Source organism: Talaromyces atroroseus, assembly GCF_001907595.1.
Source record: "Talaromyces atroroseus strain IBT 11181 chromosome Unknown scaffold_8, whole genome shotgun sequence".
NCBI lineage: Eukaryota > Fungi > Ascomycota > Eurotiomycetes > Eurotiales > Trichocomaceae > Talaromyces > Talaromyces atroroseus.
In genome coordinates, this window is record NW_017971440.1 from 984,085 (window position 1) to 1,002,102 (window position 18,018).

Here is an 18,018-nt window from a genome sequence, read left to right on the forward strand (position 1 = left end):
TTTATAATAAATATTAAAATTAAAAAATTTTAATATTAAAAGTATAAAATTAAATAATAAATTTAATATAGTTAAATTTAGACTATTTACTATTTAAAAAAAAACTTATAAATAATAATTATAAACTCTAGCTATTAATAAGAATATAAATATATCTAATATTTTATATCTTATTATTAGAACTAATTATTAATTTAATAAATAAAGATAAAATAATAAATAATAAAAAATATAAAATTAAAAAAATACTATAGTATAAGTTAAAAAAAAGATATATTTACTATCTTATAAGATAAAAAGAATATAAATCTAAAAAAGATATATAAGAATCTATTAAACACTTAAATTACTCTAAAAAGATTTAAGAATAAAAATAAAAGTATAATTAAGAAAAATAAAAGAATTAAAATTAATATTAAAAATAAGATTATTATTTTATAAAATAAAAGTAGCAGCTAGAAGCTCTTTAATTTTTTATTATTTTTTACTTATTTTACTTTTATCTCTTCTTCTACTTTTTCTAATTTTTTTAACTTTTTAATATCTTTTATATCTAACTAGATAAATTAACTAGCATATTTTTATAATAATTTTCACTATTTATTAAGATAGGTATATTTTACTAAAAAAACTTTAATTTTAATATTTACTTTATTCTTATTCTCTTCTAAATATTCTTAAATATAAAGAAGTTTTTTCTATATAAGATTAAATAAAGCTATTAAAATATATTTATAATAACTATTTTACATATATTCACTATAATATAATAATATTTCTAATTTTATGCAAATCTTATTTAATAAAAAGTAATAGAAATAAAATAAAAGCAATTTTATACTAAATTACTTAATATATAATGCAAGATTATTCTTATTAATATTTTACTTTAAAGATATAGTTAGCATAAAACTATAAGATTATATATTTAAAGTATTTAGAAAGTTAGAATTAATTATTTATACTTTAAAGGATATAAGTTATTTATTAAACTATTAAAATACTAGCTTTTAGAAGAAAGGATTATTAGAAAATTAGAATATTATAATTAATAGATTAGATTAATCACTATAGAATTAATATATATTAGAATAAAGAATTATTTATAAAGCCTTAAAATTAGAGCAATAAAGCTAGCAGAGCCGTTACTATATTAATTATATTGATTAGAATAGAGCAAATAGAGTTATTGCTATATTAATTATAATAGAAGAAAGCTATATAAGAATGCTTATTTATTATATATTTAGTTTTTTTCTATTATCTTAAATTAATTATAATAACTTAAGTATATAATTTTCTATTAATCAGAATATTCATAGTCTTATTCTTATTTCTTTTATCTACCGAGACCTTTCAATCTTAGAAGCCTATTAACTTCGCCCGTTAATAGCTATCCTAGCTATACTCAACGGTAAGATAACCGAAGTTTCCGACACTATTCTAGATTATTTATAATTAAGTTTACTAATTTGATTATTATTAATAATATTATAGATAATAATATAATTTAATACTTATATTCTCTTACTAACTAGTCCTATTATAAAGAAGGATAGATGAAGAATATATTATAAGTACTAAAAATATAGATATATATAAGCTTAGTGCCTAAATTAGAAATATAAATATAAACTCTATATAGAGAAGCATCTAATCTGAAAATACTTATCTAGATAAAGTAGAGATATAATACTAAAATATATTAATTATAAAGGATCTTATAAGGCCGCAAGTAATAGCTATAAGATCTAGAAATGTAAGATTATATAAATATGTTAGATTATTAATAATAGTATCTGATATTATTATATTTTAGAGTATATGCATATAAGAATAATAGAGTATATAGTTTTAGAATTAACCCTAATTAAAGCTATTAAAATTATAGTTTCTAAGAAGATTATACAAGCCTAGAAAAAGGCTACTATTAAAAAAATAATAATATAGGTTATAAAAAATAAGAAAGTAGTAATTATATTAATAGATTTAAACCTAGCTCTAGAACTAATTTAAGAATAAGCTTATAAATTAATTTGTAAATTAATCTAAGAATTAATCTAAAAATTAAATTAAGGATAGACTTATAAATTAGTATATAAATCTAAAGTAGTTATATTATTAATTAAATAGCTAGTTATATCATTATTAATGTTATAGACCTCTACTGTATATAAACTTATAAAAATAATTTTATTTAAATCTATAGGTATTAAAAAATAATCTTATAGATAATCTCTAAAATCTAAATTATTTATTAATAATGAGGAGTAACTAGAGCTTTATAAGTATATTAATATAGCCCTAGTAGCCAGCTAACCAGTAATAATTAATCTTGTATAATTTAGCAATCTTGATTTATTCTTGTTAATGGTTTTAATTATAGGGCTAGTACTAGTACTAGTGCTAGTATTAAGATCTAAATTATTATGCTTAATGGGTCTAGATTAATCTATGGATATGTATAATGACCTAGAACAGTCTTTTTATAAATAATACTGCTGGGAATAGTCCCAATCCTAATTCTATGATAATACGCCATTGCCCCTATTACCATCTATAAATATGAATATTAACAATAATAATATTATATTAAATAGCATGTTAAGTTTTTAGGAAATAAATAATAGAGAGCTTAATTTAGATATATATTAAGATTTACTATCTAGATTTACTAATCATTATATTTATTATTCCTAGAATTAGTCTATTATAGAAGAAGATAAGGATAGATTTAGTATAACTATATAATTAAGCCTAGATGAGCTCTTATAAGTATACTATTTAAGATTTTATAGTATAATATATATAAATTAAAAGATAAAAATATGGCTATATTTCTTTATAACCCCAAAGTTCTTTAAATATTAATTATTGCTATTTAAGAACTGTAGAAGAATAAATATAATAATACTATATATTAACCTATAAGATTAACCTACTAATTGTTTTACTTTAAAGCTATAAATAATATATAAATGTATATTACACTGTATGTTAATAAAAAAATTAACCCTACTATATAGATATATATAACCATGTTGCCAGATTATTAGATTTTACATCTATATTATATATATAATGCAGAATCTTATAATCTTTATATCTATAATATATATAATAATATTAAATTATTTATATTAATACTTAATTAAATTAATTAAGAACTTATCTAGATTAGGCAATCTTAAATCATAAAGTATATTATACTTAGAGATATAAATATATACTATTTTATATAAGATAGCCTTAGTACTAAAATTAAGCCTAAAGATATAGAATTACTAAAAATTATAAACTGTTATAAACCAGAGCTAGTCACTAAAAAAGATTTTATTATATAGGAATACAGCTAATCTAAATTTATAATTAATCTTATATTTTTCTTTATTATCCTAATAAACTATCTAATTTTAATTAAATATATTAATATAATTTAATATAATTCTAATTACTAGTTAATCTGTATAAGGATTAATATTAATATATTTATTAAAGAACCCTTATAATATTATAATTAAAATACTATAAATAAAGAAAAACTAATTAAAAGTCTAAAATAAGATCTTATTATTCTAAATTTAGAGAATATCTTAAAATCTTATATAAACTTATTATAGTAGTGTTTATTAGTGTAATCTAATACACAATTAAAGAATTTATGTTATAAGCTAGTCTTAGTAAATAGAGTAATCCTAATTTTATATTTAAATATAAAAAAGCTATATAGATATATTACTGTTTACACCATCTATACTCTAATATCTATAATCTATAGATTTAGCGCATATATCTATATGCATAGAATAAAAAGAAACAATTTATAAGTAAATCTCTATAGCTAGACTATTAATATTATATCTAGTAAATTATAGAAAACAGTTTATTAAATCTTTAGAGATTAGCTAAATAAGTATACTCCTACAAAGGCATTTATAAATTAAGAATTATATTAATCTTAAAAACACTAAATAATGATTCTATAAAGATTATAGAAGTTAAAATAAATCTTTTAAGTAAGTTATTCTTTTTTTAGATCTCTACTATGGATTTGTCTAATATTAATAATATTATATATTTTAAATAACTGTTATTCCTAGAGATTCTATATTATAAGATTAAATATATAATTTATTTTATACTGCTAGATAAGATTTATAGTAAGAATATTATTCTAAATAGCTTTTAGTATAAGATTATAAATATCTCTAAAATATTTAATATATTTTATTAGATCTTTAATATATATATCTAGATTAGCTATAATTTATCTTATTTTTAATGATTAATTATAGTTGTATTTTATAAGAATAATATAGATTAGGATTATATTATACTAAAAGTATATTATCTTATAATATTACTTAATATTATAAGTAAGTTTTTTAAAGTAATTATCACATATAGAATTAATTATATTATAGAAGCTAATAGTCTACTGTTATATAACTATCTAGATAGCTAAAAAAGGATATTTATAGATTATATAATTTAGATTATCTTAGATTAGATCTAATGAGTATAAAATAATAGATTTAAGATAGTTTCTATACTCTTATTAGATATCTTAGATATATATAATAATATATACTATTTGTAATTACTTTATAATATATAGAAATGGTACCTCAGCTATTTTATACTATAGATAGCTGTCTTTTTTATAGGTTAAAGCATGTAAATTAAGATTCTAAAGAGTATCTTTAATATGATTCTTATACTAATTAGTATTTTGTAAGATTTATTAATCTTATTTATTCTTTGTCTTATTTACAACTTAGATCTAATTAAAAACTGCATTGTCGGAAACTTCGGTTCGATTACTGTCGAGTATAGCTAGGATAACTATTAACAGGCGAAGTTAATAGGCTTCTAAGGTCGAAAGGTCTTAATAGATAAAAGAAATAAGAATAAGGCTATAAATATCCTAATTAATAAAAGATCATATATTTAAGTTATTACAGTTAATTCAAGATAATAGAAGAAAATTAAATACATAGTAAATAAGTGTCCTTATATAGCTTTCCTTCATTATAGCTTCTATACCCATGGTCTAATAGTTATAAATAGGTCTTTATACCTTTAATAGTTCTAGTATATCTCCTATTATATTTTTGTCCTGATAGATATGATAGTAATTTTATTTTATCTTATTCTAGTGTCTGCGGCATAATACATATTTTACTCTGTGAGTATTATCTTATCAATTGACTATAATGTTCTAATTCTCTGATAATCTTCTTCTTTAAAGGCTGGCATCTCAACAGCTTAATAAATAGCTTGTGTTCTTTAAAGTATAAATAACTAGTTCTAACTTTCTAAATATCCTAAATATATAATTTTATAGTTTCATACTAACTATATTTTTAAAACAAAATAAAACTGCTGAAAATCATAATTTTATTAATAAAATTAAAAGATTTAAAATTATTCTTTTTTTTTCTTATAATTATTATTGTTAATTGAATTATACTTATATAAAAGCTGAAGATTTTTCTTATTATAATAACTATATTCACATAAGTAACTGTAAGTGTATTAAAATAATAAATTCTAAATCTTTATAAAAGTAATTAATCGCAGCTTAAGATAAAATTGAGATAAATAAGGAAAAGGCTTAATAAGAGATTATAGCTCTTATAGCTCATCTTTTTTATCTTTAGAAACAAAAGAGGCTTTTCTAAAAATATATGGGTGAATTTCTTCAAACAGATATAAAAGACATCAAAGAGTTGGAAAGATTAAAAAAAGCAGAAGAAGAGGTAAAAGTAAAATAAGTAAAAAAATAATAAAAAGTTAAAAAGCTTCTAGCTGCTATTTTTACTTTATAAAATAATAATCTTATTTTTAATACTAACTTCAATCCTTCTATCTTTTTTAATTATACTTTTATCTTCATTCCTAAATCTTTTTAAAGCAATTTAAGTATCTAATAGATTCCCATATATTTTCTTTAGATTTATATTCTTTCCATCTCATAAAATAGTAGATATATCCTTTTTTTAACTTATATTATAGTATTCTTTTAACTTTATATTCTTTATTATCTACTACTTTATCTTTATTTATTAGGTTAGTAATTAATTCTAATAATAAGATATAAAATACTAGATATATTTATATTCTTATTAGTAATTGAAATTTATAATTATTATTTATAAGTTTTTCTTTAATAATAAATAGTCTAAATTTAACTGTATTAAATTTATTATTTAATTTTATATTTTTGATATTAAAATTTTTCAATCTTAGTATTTATTATAGAAGATAAATTCTCTCCCCCTTTTTAAGTGCTGGCGCGTCCTTACATTTTTTATTATAATACCTCTTTATTCTTATTTCTGCTTATTTAATATCTTTTAATAAATTGCTATGTATTAATTATATATATATTACTTAGATATTTACTTTATTAAATACTTCTTCTTATTTAATATTTTCTTAACTTATCCTTAGAATTCTTTCTAAATTAATAAAATATAGTACTTGTTCTGTTAATATATTTATAGTATTATTTATTATAAACTAAGTAATTAGTAATAACTTTATCTAATTATTTTAATTCTAATCTAAATAATATCTTAGATATTATTTAACTACTTAAATTATCCTTTTAATCTAACTATCAATCTATTAATAATATATAGTTAATAGATTATATTCTATTTCACAATTTTATATAATTATTTATTAAAATTTAGATATAAATAACTTATCTCTATTAGATATAATTTCACTTAGTAGTCTAAATATTATAAATACTTCTTATAATATTAATATTACATATTATTATACTATTAAACTCTTTAATGTTAATTTTAGAATAATATATTTCATAAGCTTATTTATAATAATAATAGTTTTAGTATATATAATTCCTAAAATAGGATTTTTTAATTCTAGTAAGTCTTATATAAAATTTATTATAATCTTCTACTATACTTTTATTAGTATTTCTAGAATCTATATTCTTCTATAGAGTTAATAATTAATTAGTTTATTATAATTATAACTATTATATTTCTTAATATAATCTTTAATTAATTTTCTCATTCTTAGAAAATAATATATTTATTATATCTTTTCTACTATTCAATCAATTTTATAATATCCTTTAATTAGTAAATTATAATTTATTTAAATAACTTCTATAATCATTAAAAATAATATTAATATTAATTCTTTCTAAATAACTAATCCATTCTTAATTACTACTTTATCATTATATAGTGCTGTCTATAGTATTTTATTATTTCTAATAGCTTCTATTATCTTTTTATAAAAACTTTTACTTTCTATCATAATTGTTATTACTAAGATTACTTTATTATTATAATAAATTCTATCTTTATCTTCTACTAATATATTTATCTATAACTATTATATTCTAATTACATAATCTGCTCTTCTACTTAACGTAATCCACACCCGAGTGGTCACCACAACCGAGTGGTCACATTTCTCTGAGAACCGCGCTCTATATTAATTTCAACCCGAAATTTCAACCTGAAATAATAATTATATACAAAAAATTAATTACCAGTACGATTAGGGCATTGAGGCCTTCTATGCCTGAAAATTCCACACTCATTACATTGAAATTGGCGGCGTACACGTGGTTGAGAGGGTGGAAGCTCAGGCTCGGCCGGAGTAGTAGTGACAGCTTGAGATGCTTTAACTGGTTGATTTATAAGTGCCTGAGCTTCCTCTCTAGTAATATCTTGCTCGTGAGATATCTGCTTTTTAGATTGTGTATGTTTTTGCTTCTTTTTCTCATTTGTAGCTCGTAAATCGTGAACTTCCTTCTATATAATAAGAAGCTCATTAATACTGGTCTCGTAGGCCTTTGATATATGGTTAATCGCTTCATTAATGACTTTAGATGGGCTTTGTGTACGCCGGCTGATTTGCTGCTTAATTGTACTCAACTGATATTTAAATTGACGCGGGTTTTGAGGTGTTTGTAAGTAGGACGATTGTGAATTACTAGGTGGATGAGGAGGTGGTGTTGGAGTCTTTAATTGGATAGTAAGTTGACTATAAACTTGATCTGGATCTAATGGCACTAATCTAGTTGTTCTGAAGCTATTCCGAATAGACTTAGCTTTATATGCTATTGTATGGGCCTCTGGGAATGTAGTAAGAAAGTCAATTTTATCAATATGATTGAATCTGAGTCTTATCTGCTGTTTAATAAGCTTTCTATATTGTTGTTTTAAAACTGCAAAACAGCTAATATTAAGAGGTTGTACAAGATGCGAGGAATGTGCAGGCATATAGATTAGAATAATCTTGTTCTTAGTGCATGTACGATTAAATTTAGCAGTTAAATGGCTTCTATGGCTATTAAGAATCAATATGTGATATTGTCCGATAATCTGGCTATTTGTATGAGGAATAAAGTGATTAATAAGCTAATCTATGCCAATGTCATCTGTTGTCTATTTATTATCACTTATATTGATCTTCTAATTATCTAGAAGGGTCTCAAATCAGCCTTTTTGGGAGTATTTGGTTATTTTAAAGATTATGTATGAGGGCAAAGTCTAACTAGTAGAGTTAACTACTTTAATTGCAGTTACTCATTCTTGATTGCTAGGTTGTAGTAAATGTGGACAATTGTATCAATCGCTTTCAGTAATAATCTTTACACTTGTGCAGAGACCTATTGTAAAGCTAGTCTTATTAAAGTTATAGATATCCTCTGTCAGGATTTTATACTGGGTTATAGCCTCTTATACGCAATTAAAATACTTCTTAATTAGCTTTGGATCTTTGTATTTAGCACACTTATAGTTATATCTTTGTAAAAACTGTGTTTTTAGCTCTGAGTAACATTTAACCAGATTAAAAATCTAGTTCTTGTCGACTGTTTGATTTCTATATTGGGAAAGAAGAATATTAGTTATATCTTGTACCATAGAAGGCTGAGGAAGTAATCCTTGCTTATCTAGATCTAATATTCATTTTATAAGCGATTCCTCTTTATTTTTAGTCAATTTATAACTATTAGTGCGTGTTTGAGATCTTTATTAAATATTCTTCAATCTGTGTAAAAGTGTTGTCCAAGGAATATTATAAATCTTTGCTGCTTGTCTAATATTGGGAATTTTTTTATTCTGTAAATTAAAAATTGTTAATAGAATTCGTCCTTCTTGTTCCTTAGAATTTAATTGATTTTTATTGCAAATTGGTGGCATATTAACGCGTTGAATTATAGATAATTAATATAGAGCGCGGTTCTCGGAGAAAAGTGACCACTCGGTTGTGGTGACCACTCGGGTGTGGATTACGTTAATACATTAATAATAACATTTTCTTTTCCTTTAATATATTCAATTTAAAACTTAAACCTTGATAAGTACTTTAATCATCTAACTTATCTACTAGTAAGCTCTTTTATTATTATAAAATATTTTAGATTATAATAATTATTTTTTATAATTATCTCTTCTTTAATTTCTTATAAGTAATATCTTTATTACTTAAATACTTTAACTACTACAAGTAGCTCTCTATTATAAATATTATAATTTCTTTCTGCAATAGTAAATTATTTAAAGTAGAAAGTAATAGATTATAATTATTTATTATCTTCTAATTATTCTAAAATAATCTTTAATATATATCCTAATATATCTAGTTAAATTATATTCAGTTTTTCTAGATTATGAAGTATAAGAATTGGTGCTTCTCTAATTAATTCCTTAACTTTCTTAAATACTTGCTATTATTATTCTATCTAATTAAATTCTTAATCTTTTTATAATAATTTTATAATTAGTCGTATTATTTCTATATAGTTCTTTAAATATTTTCTGACATATCCTGTTGCGTTTAAAAATTATTATATTTTATTAATATTTATTAGAATAGGCTAATTAAGTATTATATTTTTCTTTTTAGGCTAGATTTTTAATTCTTCTAGTATATAAACTATTCCTAAGTAATTAATAATTATAATATTAAATTTATACTTCTTAATCTTAAATATCAATCTTTTATTTATAAATACTATTATGACTAGTTATATATACTCTTTATGTTTTTCTGGGTTTTATAAGTATATAATAATATTATTAAAGTAGACTATAATAAACTTATTTAAATATTTCTATAGAATATGTATTATATATTATATAAATTATGCTAATAGATTCTTTAAATTTATTAGTATAATTACCCATTCAAATAATCCTTTATCTATAAGGAAAGCTATTTTCTAAATATTATCTTTAGCTATTCATAGGTTATAATAACCTTATTAAATATCAAAAACTATTATAATCTTTACTCCTTATAATAGATCTCTTTTCTATTCTTAATAAGATATTTTATTTATATTATCTATCATTTCATTATTTAGTGCTCTGTAATTAATAATTATTTATTTAATTATATCTTTCTTATTAATAAATATTAATTATACTGATATTTTTTTATATTCTAGTTATATATATATTGCTTTATAAAACTTGTTAATAAATTTATTCTTAAGTTTTAATTTATTTCTTAATTTATGATATTATTTAACTAATAGTAATATAAATCCTTCTTTTAGTTTAATTTATACTTTAAATTCTTTATTATATATTAGTAATTACTATTCTTTTTTAATAAATAGCTCAATAAACTTATAATATTTTTTTAGTAGCTTTGCTAATACTTCTATAAATTTTTTTTTATATAGTTCTTTTAATTTTAATCTTATCTTTTATATTTTTTTAATGATTCTTATTTTATTAATTTTTTGTACTTATTAAATTATCTTAATCTTTTTTATATTATTATTTCTAATTCTTTTCTCTTTTCTTTCATTTTAGTTCTTCTAACTATCTTATAATTTTTCTATATTTTATACTTTATTTTCTTTGTTAATATATTTAATATCTTTAATAAATATTACCTTTTATTTCTATTTCTTTATCTTCCATACTAACCTTTTAGCTTCTAGTAATATACTAAGAATTTTCTCTAATTCCTCTTATAGCTGTGCAATCTCTTTAATATTTTTTTTAATTAATCATATCTTCAGTACTGCTTTATTAATAATCACTATTCTTTTAGTCTAGTTAATTATTAGGTTTTAGATTTATAACTATACCATTCCAAATATAATGTCATAGTATTCTCTTAATACTAGTATAATATTAAGTGTAATTATTATAGTATATTGTTCTAATCTTATAATAATATTTGATACCTGTCTTTTATAACCTTAATTAATTATTTCTCTACTAATAGAAATAATTATTGCTTATTTATTAATCTAGATTATAGATAGTTCTATTTTCTTCATAAATTCTTCTCTAATATAATTATAGGCTACTCCTAAATTTAATAAAATTCTTGCATTTTTTTTATTAATTTTTACTAATATTATTACTATTTAACTAACTACTTTCAGTTCTATAATTATTGCAATAAATTCTATTATAATCATATATTTTTCTTAATACTGTTATTAACATTTAAAGTATTCTTTAATATTATAATAATACTGCTTATGCGGTCCTTTTACTTTATATTTAATGATTATAATATCATTATAATAGAGATATACGGGTTCTTAATAGATATACTAACATTCTATTCATTCTTATAGATATTTAAGTCTTAATTCTTTAATCACTTCTAAGATCCTTAGAAACCATTCTTTTTATTCTTTTTCTATAAGATACATTTCATATAATAAATTATAATATATTATTTAATATACTTTCCAATATAAATTTCCTTCTAATGTTAGATAGTAATAATAAAAGCAATTTCTTATATATCTAGTCATTCTATTATAAAAGCGTCGTCCTTACTTATACAATATATATTTATATATATTTATTAGAGATATATATATTTATCTATATTATTAGTATATATAATATATCTATTTTTTACAGTACTTGTATTCTTCAATATAATTTTTCTATTTCTATTAAAACTTCTCCTAGTAAGTTATATTTACTAACATATAATTATATTAGTTATTCTTTTAAGGCTAAATAGTATTATCCCATACTTTATTTAATTTTTTCTTAATAGAGTTTTCGTTTAATTCTTAATACAAGTTTTTATGAATTATTATTATTAACTTATTATCCTATAATATTAATCAAATATAAAGTAACTCTTCTAATAGAGATTTTACTCAGATATTCTTTATATTAAAATTTTCTATATTAATTTCTTCTAAATCAATATCTTTACTACATCCTTCTAATAAGTCTTTAATATTTTCAAGATAATATATGAGAAATACCTAGCTAATTAATTCTTTCTTTAAATTATAAGATTAGCATCCCTTCCTTATATTAATACTAACTTATTTTACTTATTTAACACTCCTTCTAAAACTAAATCTTTTTTATTTTTATTTTTCATCTTTATTATTTAGATTACTAAATATTTTCTTTAATTATTCTAAAGCTTCTTACTTTTTAATTTATTATATTTATTCTACTTAAATTTATTTATAGTTTATTATTTATTCTAATTATTATTTTTTATCTTTAATTGATTACTTTAAGTCTTTATTAAAATTAATCTTATTATTAATTATTCCACCAGCTTCACTATTATTAATTATAACTAGTAAAATCATTATTATGACTTGCTCTTTTAAACCTAAAGTAACTAGTTTCTAGTTCTTTCTTAACTTTCAGCATTAATTTATAAAGTGATCTGGTTTTCTATAATTAAAGTAAGCTTTATTCTTTCTTAATTTATCCTTTTCTTCTTTAAATAAGATTATATTTAATTACATTATTATATTTCCATCTTTATTTTTAATTTATTTCTAATATAAGTTTACTTTATTCTTTCTAAACTCTTTTTTTTCTATTTATTAAATATAAATAGTTAAATCAATCTAAGATACTACTTTTATTATTACTTAAAATATTTCTAGTTATAATGTTATTATTGAGATTTAATCTCTAATATTATTCTTTAGTCCTTCATAAAATTAGTCTCTAAATCCTTAATTATTCTATAAAAATCCTTCTAATATCTATAAAAATTTTAAAATATATTCTCTAACTAAGACTTATTACTTAATATATTAGATTTTAAGATTTTATTAATAGCTTTAATTTCCTTATTAATAATTCCCTATAACTAATTAAGTTTTTCTTTGTAGTATTAGTAACTAGAAAATATTATAATTATCTTAGAGTTTTTTTATTCTTTATTATTATATATATAATACTAGTTAATAATATATAAAATAAATTACTTTATAGCTTCTTTATTAAGGAAGTTTAATGCTGCTAGTATTTTATTAGACTTATTTATAATTTATTTATTATTATATATAAAATAGAGTTATATTTAAGCAAGATATATCTTAAAGATTCTATATTCTCTCTTAAATAATATTACTATTCTAATCTTAATTTCTTAAAATATTTAGCTTAATCTTTCTTTATTATTAATTATAGCTTTTTCTAGTTCTTTAATATATTACAGTAACACTGCTATATCCTTATTATTAATAATTATAGTATTCCCACTGCTGGTATTAATAGTTTATAAATTAAGACTTAGAGTTGCCAGAACTAGGGTTTAAGATATTATTATTATTTATTTTTAAGACTTCTCTTTCAACTAAGAGTCTTAAATTGTCAGAAACTTTAATTTAATTATTATTAAGTATAGCTAAGATAGTTATTAATAAATAAAGTTAATAAACTTCTAAGGTTAAAAGGTCTTGGTAGATGAAAGAAATAAAAATAAGATTATAAATATTCTAATTAATAGAAGATTATATACTTAAATTATTATAGTTAATTCAAGATAATAGAAGAAAACTAAATATATAATAAATAAGCATTTTTATATAGCTTTCCTCTATTATAGCTTCTATATCTATAGTCTAATAGCTATGAATAAGTCTTTATATCTTTGGTAGTTCTAGTATATCTCTCATTATATCTTTATCCTGATGGGTATAATAGTAATCTTATCCTATCTTGTTCTAGCATCTGCGGCATGATGCATATTCTGCTCTGTAAGTGTTGCCTTATCGATTGGCTGTGATGTTCTGATTCTCTGACATGCATAGATCTAGCTAATTATGTATATATAAGTAGATGGGTAAATAATATTAGTATAATAACTATAAACTATAATAAAAATAAGACTATTAAAAAGCTCTAGCGTGTTAATATTAGTGTAGACTAATAGACTTTATATTATATATTTATATTTAATAAGAAAAAATATTAACTCATTTATTTTATAAATCTGCAGAGTGATTTTACTCTTAATTTATAGTTAATTATGCTATAGGATAGTATAGTAATAAAGACTAGCAATGTAGTTAAATATCTAGAAATCTAGCTGGATTTAGAACTTATATTTAATATATATTAAAATAAAATAATGGTTAAGATTGATACTAATCTTGAGGCACTATAAGAACTAATAGGATCTATATAAGGAATTACTCTGGATTAAATATATTAAATCTACTAGATAATTATAATCTCTTAAATGCTTTATAGAGTAGTAATATGATATTAATTTAGGGTTATAATATAGGTATAATTTATTAAAATTATATAAGATTTTATAGGTATCTAAAAATGGGCAGTATATCTAATTATAGATATATTCTAAATCATAGTCATAGAAGTATTTAATATTAAATTAAATTTTATTTTAATATATTATTATCTAGATTAGCTGGTTAAAACTATAGTAATCTAGATTGGCTTAGACACACATCTAGATAGCAGCTCTTTAGATCGTGGCTAGCTTTAGCGGGTATATCAAATCTAACTAACTAACTAACTAACTAACTAATAGCTATCCTAGCTATACTCGACGGTAATCTAACCGAAGTTTCCGACATACTATACATAATACTATAAAGAGAAATTAAATATAAAGAATATCTTAACTTAGATTAATATAATCAGAAAAATTAGAAAGGATTAGATTTTAAGAAGAAAAGAAAGATCTACTCATTATTTATATTATGTCTTAATCATTTTTATATATGTTGTTCCTTATTGAAAAATATCTAATATTTAATTCTTTTTCCTTAAAAGTTTTATTACAAACCTTAGACCGTTAGTTAGTTCTATATAATAAATTCATTAGATTCTATATATTTCTAAACCCTAAACCTTAAAATATCTAATATACTTGCGGAAAAAAATTCAAGATAAAAATTAAGATATGCTTAAAAGTAACTTTAAAATATAATAAGTATCTAATCTTATTATTTTATTATTAGTCAAGTTAACAGCTTAAGATACAACCCAGCAGTCAAGCTATGTATACAGTATGAACTCTCGAAATGATGTCGGATGTAATCCCTGTCCTGCCATCCCCTATGTAATAGACATGTTAATTATATCTTGTGTAGACATGCCTGGTCCATAAACCCAATACCCAGTCCGGAAGTGCTTTGTTCTAAGGGGTATATTCATCTCCTGGTCTTCATGGAACTCTTTATTGTCTGCGCACTGCTGTCCAGATCGTGTATTGTAACGCTTTCTTGCCTCCTTAGAGCCCTTGGTATTGCTTGATTTTGGATTTTGATCACGCTTTCGTTTCTTCGTTGGTTGCTGAGAACTCGAGGCTTCTGACTGGTCCTCTTGGGTTTGAATCTCATCGTGAACCGGCTTTCCGGTTGTGGAATCCTGGGTTTTACCGTAAAGCTCTCGTAATTCAGTGAGCTGTTGGATTTCCTTCTCTGGTATGATTTCATCGATACGCAGAGACCCTAATACCGCAATTCCCCGTCGTAAGGAAGCAATCGGGGATCCATGCCACGACTTAAAAAACGGGATTCCTACTATCCTTTGCTGGCTGAAGATAATAACAGCGATATAATCCACCAATATCGCTTTCCAAAACCATGCCCTTGGATATCTGTTGTTGTTTATAATCTTCCGCTGAAGGGACATTTCTTGTAAGAGTCGGATCTGCTTGGCGGCTCTCTTCATCTTTTAACGCAATCTGAATAAAATAATCCAGATCTTCTGGGAAAAAAACCAATCCTGGATCTGCTGCCCGGTCGAATAACGCGTGACAGTTTGGACATAACCCAATGGCATTGCTCTCTGACGTTAGACCGAAATTGATCAATCCATTTTTGCGCCATGTTTTAACCTTATTTGACTGTTAGTCTCTTCCAAATAAGATCTCATGAAAAAGTAAATGAAGCATACTAAAAAATCATCATCTGCAATTACATGGCAAACTTGCGGAGTCACGGTGTCATTCTCACAAGCCCAGCACTTATCGTCAACATATTGTCTTGTTCTATCTTTGACTGAATCAGGGAAACTCCCTGAAGCGACACTCGGTGATCGTGACATTCGCTGTTGACGAGGTTCGTCAACTCCCTGGGCGAATCTCACAGATCGAGGACTTGCAGATTGCTTTGTGGATGTCATGGTTAGCGATTGGTGTGTATTTTGGTAGCTTTGATGATTGAGTACTTACATAGGTGCTTTAATGAATGCTTTAATCTATTTCTTCTACTATAATCTCGGAAAGTGCGTTATGAGGAAGGTGCAATAGTGCACATCAGTCTCTGTGGCTATACGCACTGTTGCCTACAGTACTTTCACCGCCTGCCAAGTTACCACCTGCCGCCCGGTTTCTTAAAATTATACTAATTTTTCATATTAAAGCGTTCAAGACGCTGGGTAAGATGTAAAAAGCTCCCCTTGCTCTTAGAGATGCCTGCTGCTTGAGAAAGGAGATCACTAAGGAGCTCTGAGAGGTGAACAGCTTGACGATGAAATTTTGACGAGATCGTGGCTTTTTGGGCTTGTTGACGAGACTCTGTTTATTTCTATATGCTAATCTTTTGCAACTGATGAGTTCATGGCTAATATATTCTTTGAGTCAATATGGGAGTCTATCTGTCTACATCTCTACATTCCGGTTGCCACCTTACTTGAGGAATAGACAGATGGTTGTTGTTTTATGAGAGGACCAATTTGACCGAAATTGTTCCATAAAGATCATTAGGATGGCACTTCGATGCCGTACTTTTTGTAGTTGAAATTCTCCAATTCGGTATGCTCTCAGCCCAACCATCGTCAATCTCACGTAGCTGCCAATCGTCTCCGATCTCAATCATGCCCGTCCTCCAAGCTAGTACATATTTCTGCCTCGCCTGATACTCAATTGCCACAGTTGGATGCGGCACCCAAACGACTCTCATCCCAGCCCGTCTTCCAGCCTCTACGCCGGCCACACTGTCTTCGAAAACCAAACATTCATTGGGCATGATGGCTTTTTCGCCCGGGTCTGCCACAGAATTCAATAACTGTAATGCGACTAAATATATGTCTGGTGCTGGCTTCCCCCGACCCTGTCGCACTCGTGGGTCATCACCTAGAACACGCCTGTCGGGCTGAAAGAAGTTAAGAAGCCGATTTGTTTCTGGTCTCGACGTTTTCAACTCGTAGCTATGGCTCTTGGTGCTGGATGCCAAGGCTAGCGCAAATTTCTCTCTAGAAGAAGCACTACGCGCGCGGCTGAGGTTTAATAATAGCTTCTCCGCGCCAGGCAGTGGCTCGGAATAATGCAAGCTCATTTGTTCACTCGATTCGCGAGCAAATTCCTCGCGGGTGATGGGCAACTTAGCCCAGTTGTGGAACACATGGTCATTTGTCGAATCTGGAACACCCATGAGCTGGGCTCGAATCGACGGAGTAAAGGCAGGCCTTCCATACTTTTCTAGGAGTTTGTTTTACGGATAGCGTGATCACGTCCTCGGAGTTGATGAGAAGTCCATCCATGTCAAAAATGCAGGCTCGCACTGCGGGGAAGCTGGGACAGACTTTGTGTGAGCGTCGACATTGGCAGCAATACCATTCTCAATAATTCCTACACATAGGAAGATGGATGTCTCTTTTGGAGGACTTACCCTGTCTCCCGAGAAGCCATGATCAGAAAGCAGCCCCAAAGGTAAGCAAGAAGCTGTATTGTCAACAATTTCTCCTGTCAGCTACTTGTAGAGAAGGGGGATAAAGCTCAGGCCGATATGTA

The 18,018-nt window shown here is 23.9% G+C and overlaps 1 protein-coding gene across 1 annotated transcript, besides 8 other annotated features; it reads right to left on the minus strand.

The window, feature by feature from the left end:
* Positions 1-1,717: part of a repeat region (Identified by RepeatMasker using a combination of RepBase library and repeat library created with RepeatScout) that runs on past the window's edge.
* A 2,432-nt stretch (positions 1,718-4,149) lies between these two features.
* Positions 4,150-7,413: a repeat region (Identified by RepeatMasker using a combination of RepBase library and repeat library created with RepeatScout).
* Positions 7,414-9,297: a repeat region (Identified by RepeatMasker using a combination of RepBase library and repeat library created with RepeatScout).
* Positions 9,298-14,055: a repeat region (Identified by RepeatMasker using a combination of RepBase library and repeat library created with RepeatScout).
* A 722-nt stretch (positions 14,056-14,777) lies between these two features.
* Positions 14,778-14,820: a repeat region (Identified by RepeatMasker using a combination of RepBase library and repeat library created with RepeatScout).
* Positions 14,803-14,859: a repeat region (Identified by RepeatMasker using a combination of RepBase library and repeat library created with RepeatScout).
* A 9-nt stretch (positions 14,860-14,868) lies between these two features.
* Positions 14,869-14,965: a repeat region (Identified by RepeatMasker using a combination of RepBase library and repeat library created with RepeatScout).
* Positions 14,966-15,166: 201 nt separating this feature from the next.
* Positions 15,167-15,264: a repeat region (Identified by RepeatMasker using a combination of RepBase library and repeat library created with RepeatScout).
* A 1,681-nt stretch (positions 15,265-16,945) lies between these two features.
* Positions 16,946-17,659, minus strand: UA08_06262 (hypothetical protein; the record flags this gene model as incomplete). The annotated part of the gene is made up of 1 exon (XM_020268565.1): positions 16,946-17,659. The coding sequence occupies one exon, from the start codon at positions 17,657-17,659 to the stop codon at positions 16,946-16,948; it is 714 nt and encodes a 237-aa protein (XP_020118675.1).
* Between the last annotated feature and the right edge of the window lie 359 nt (positions 17,660-18,018).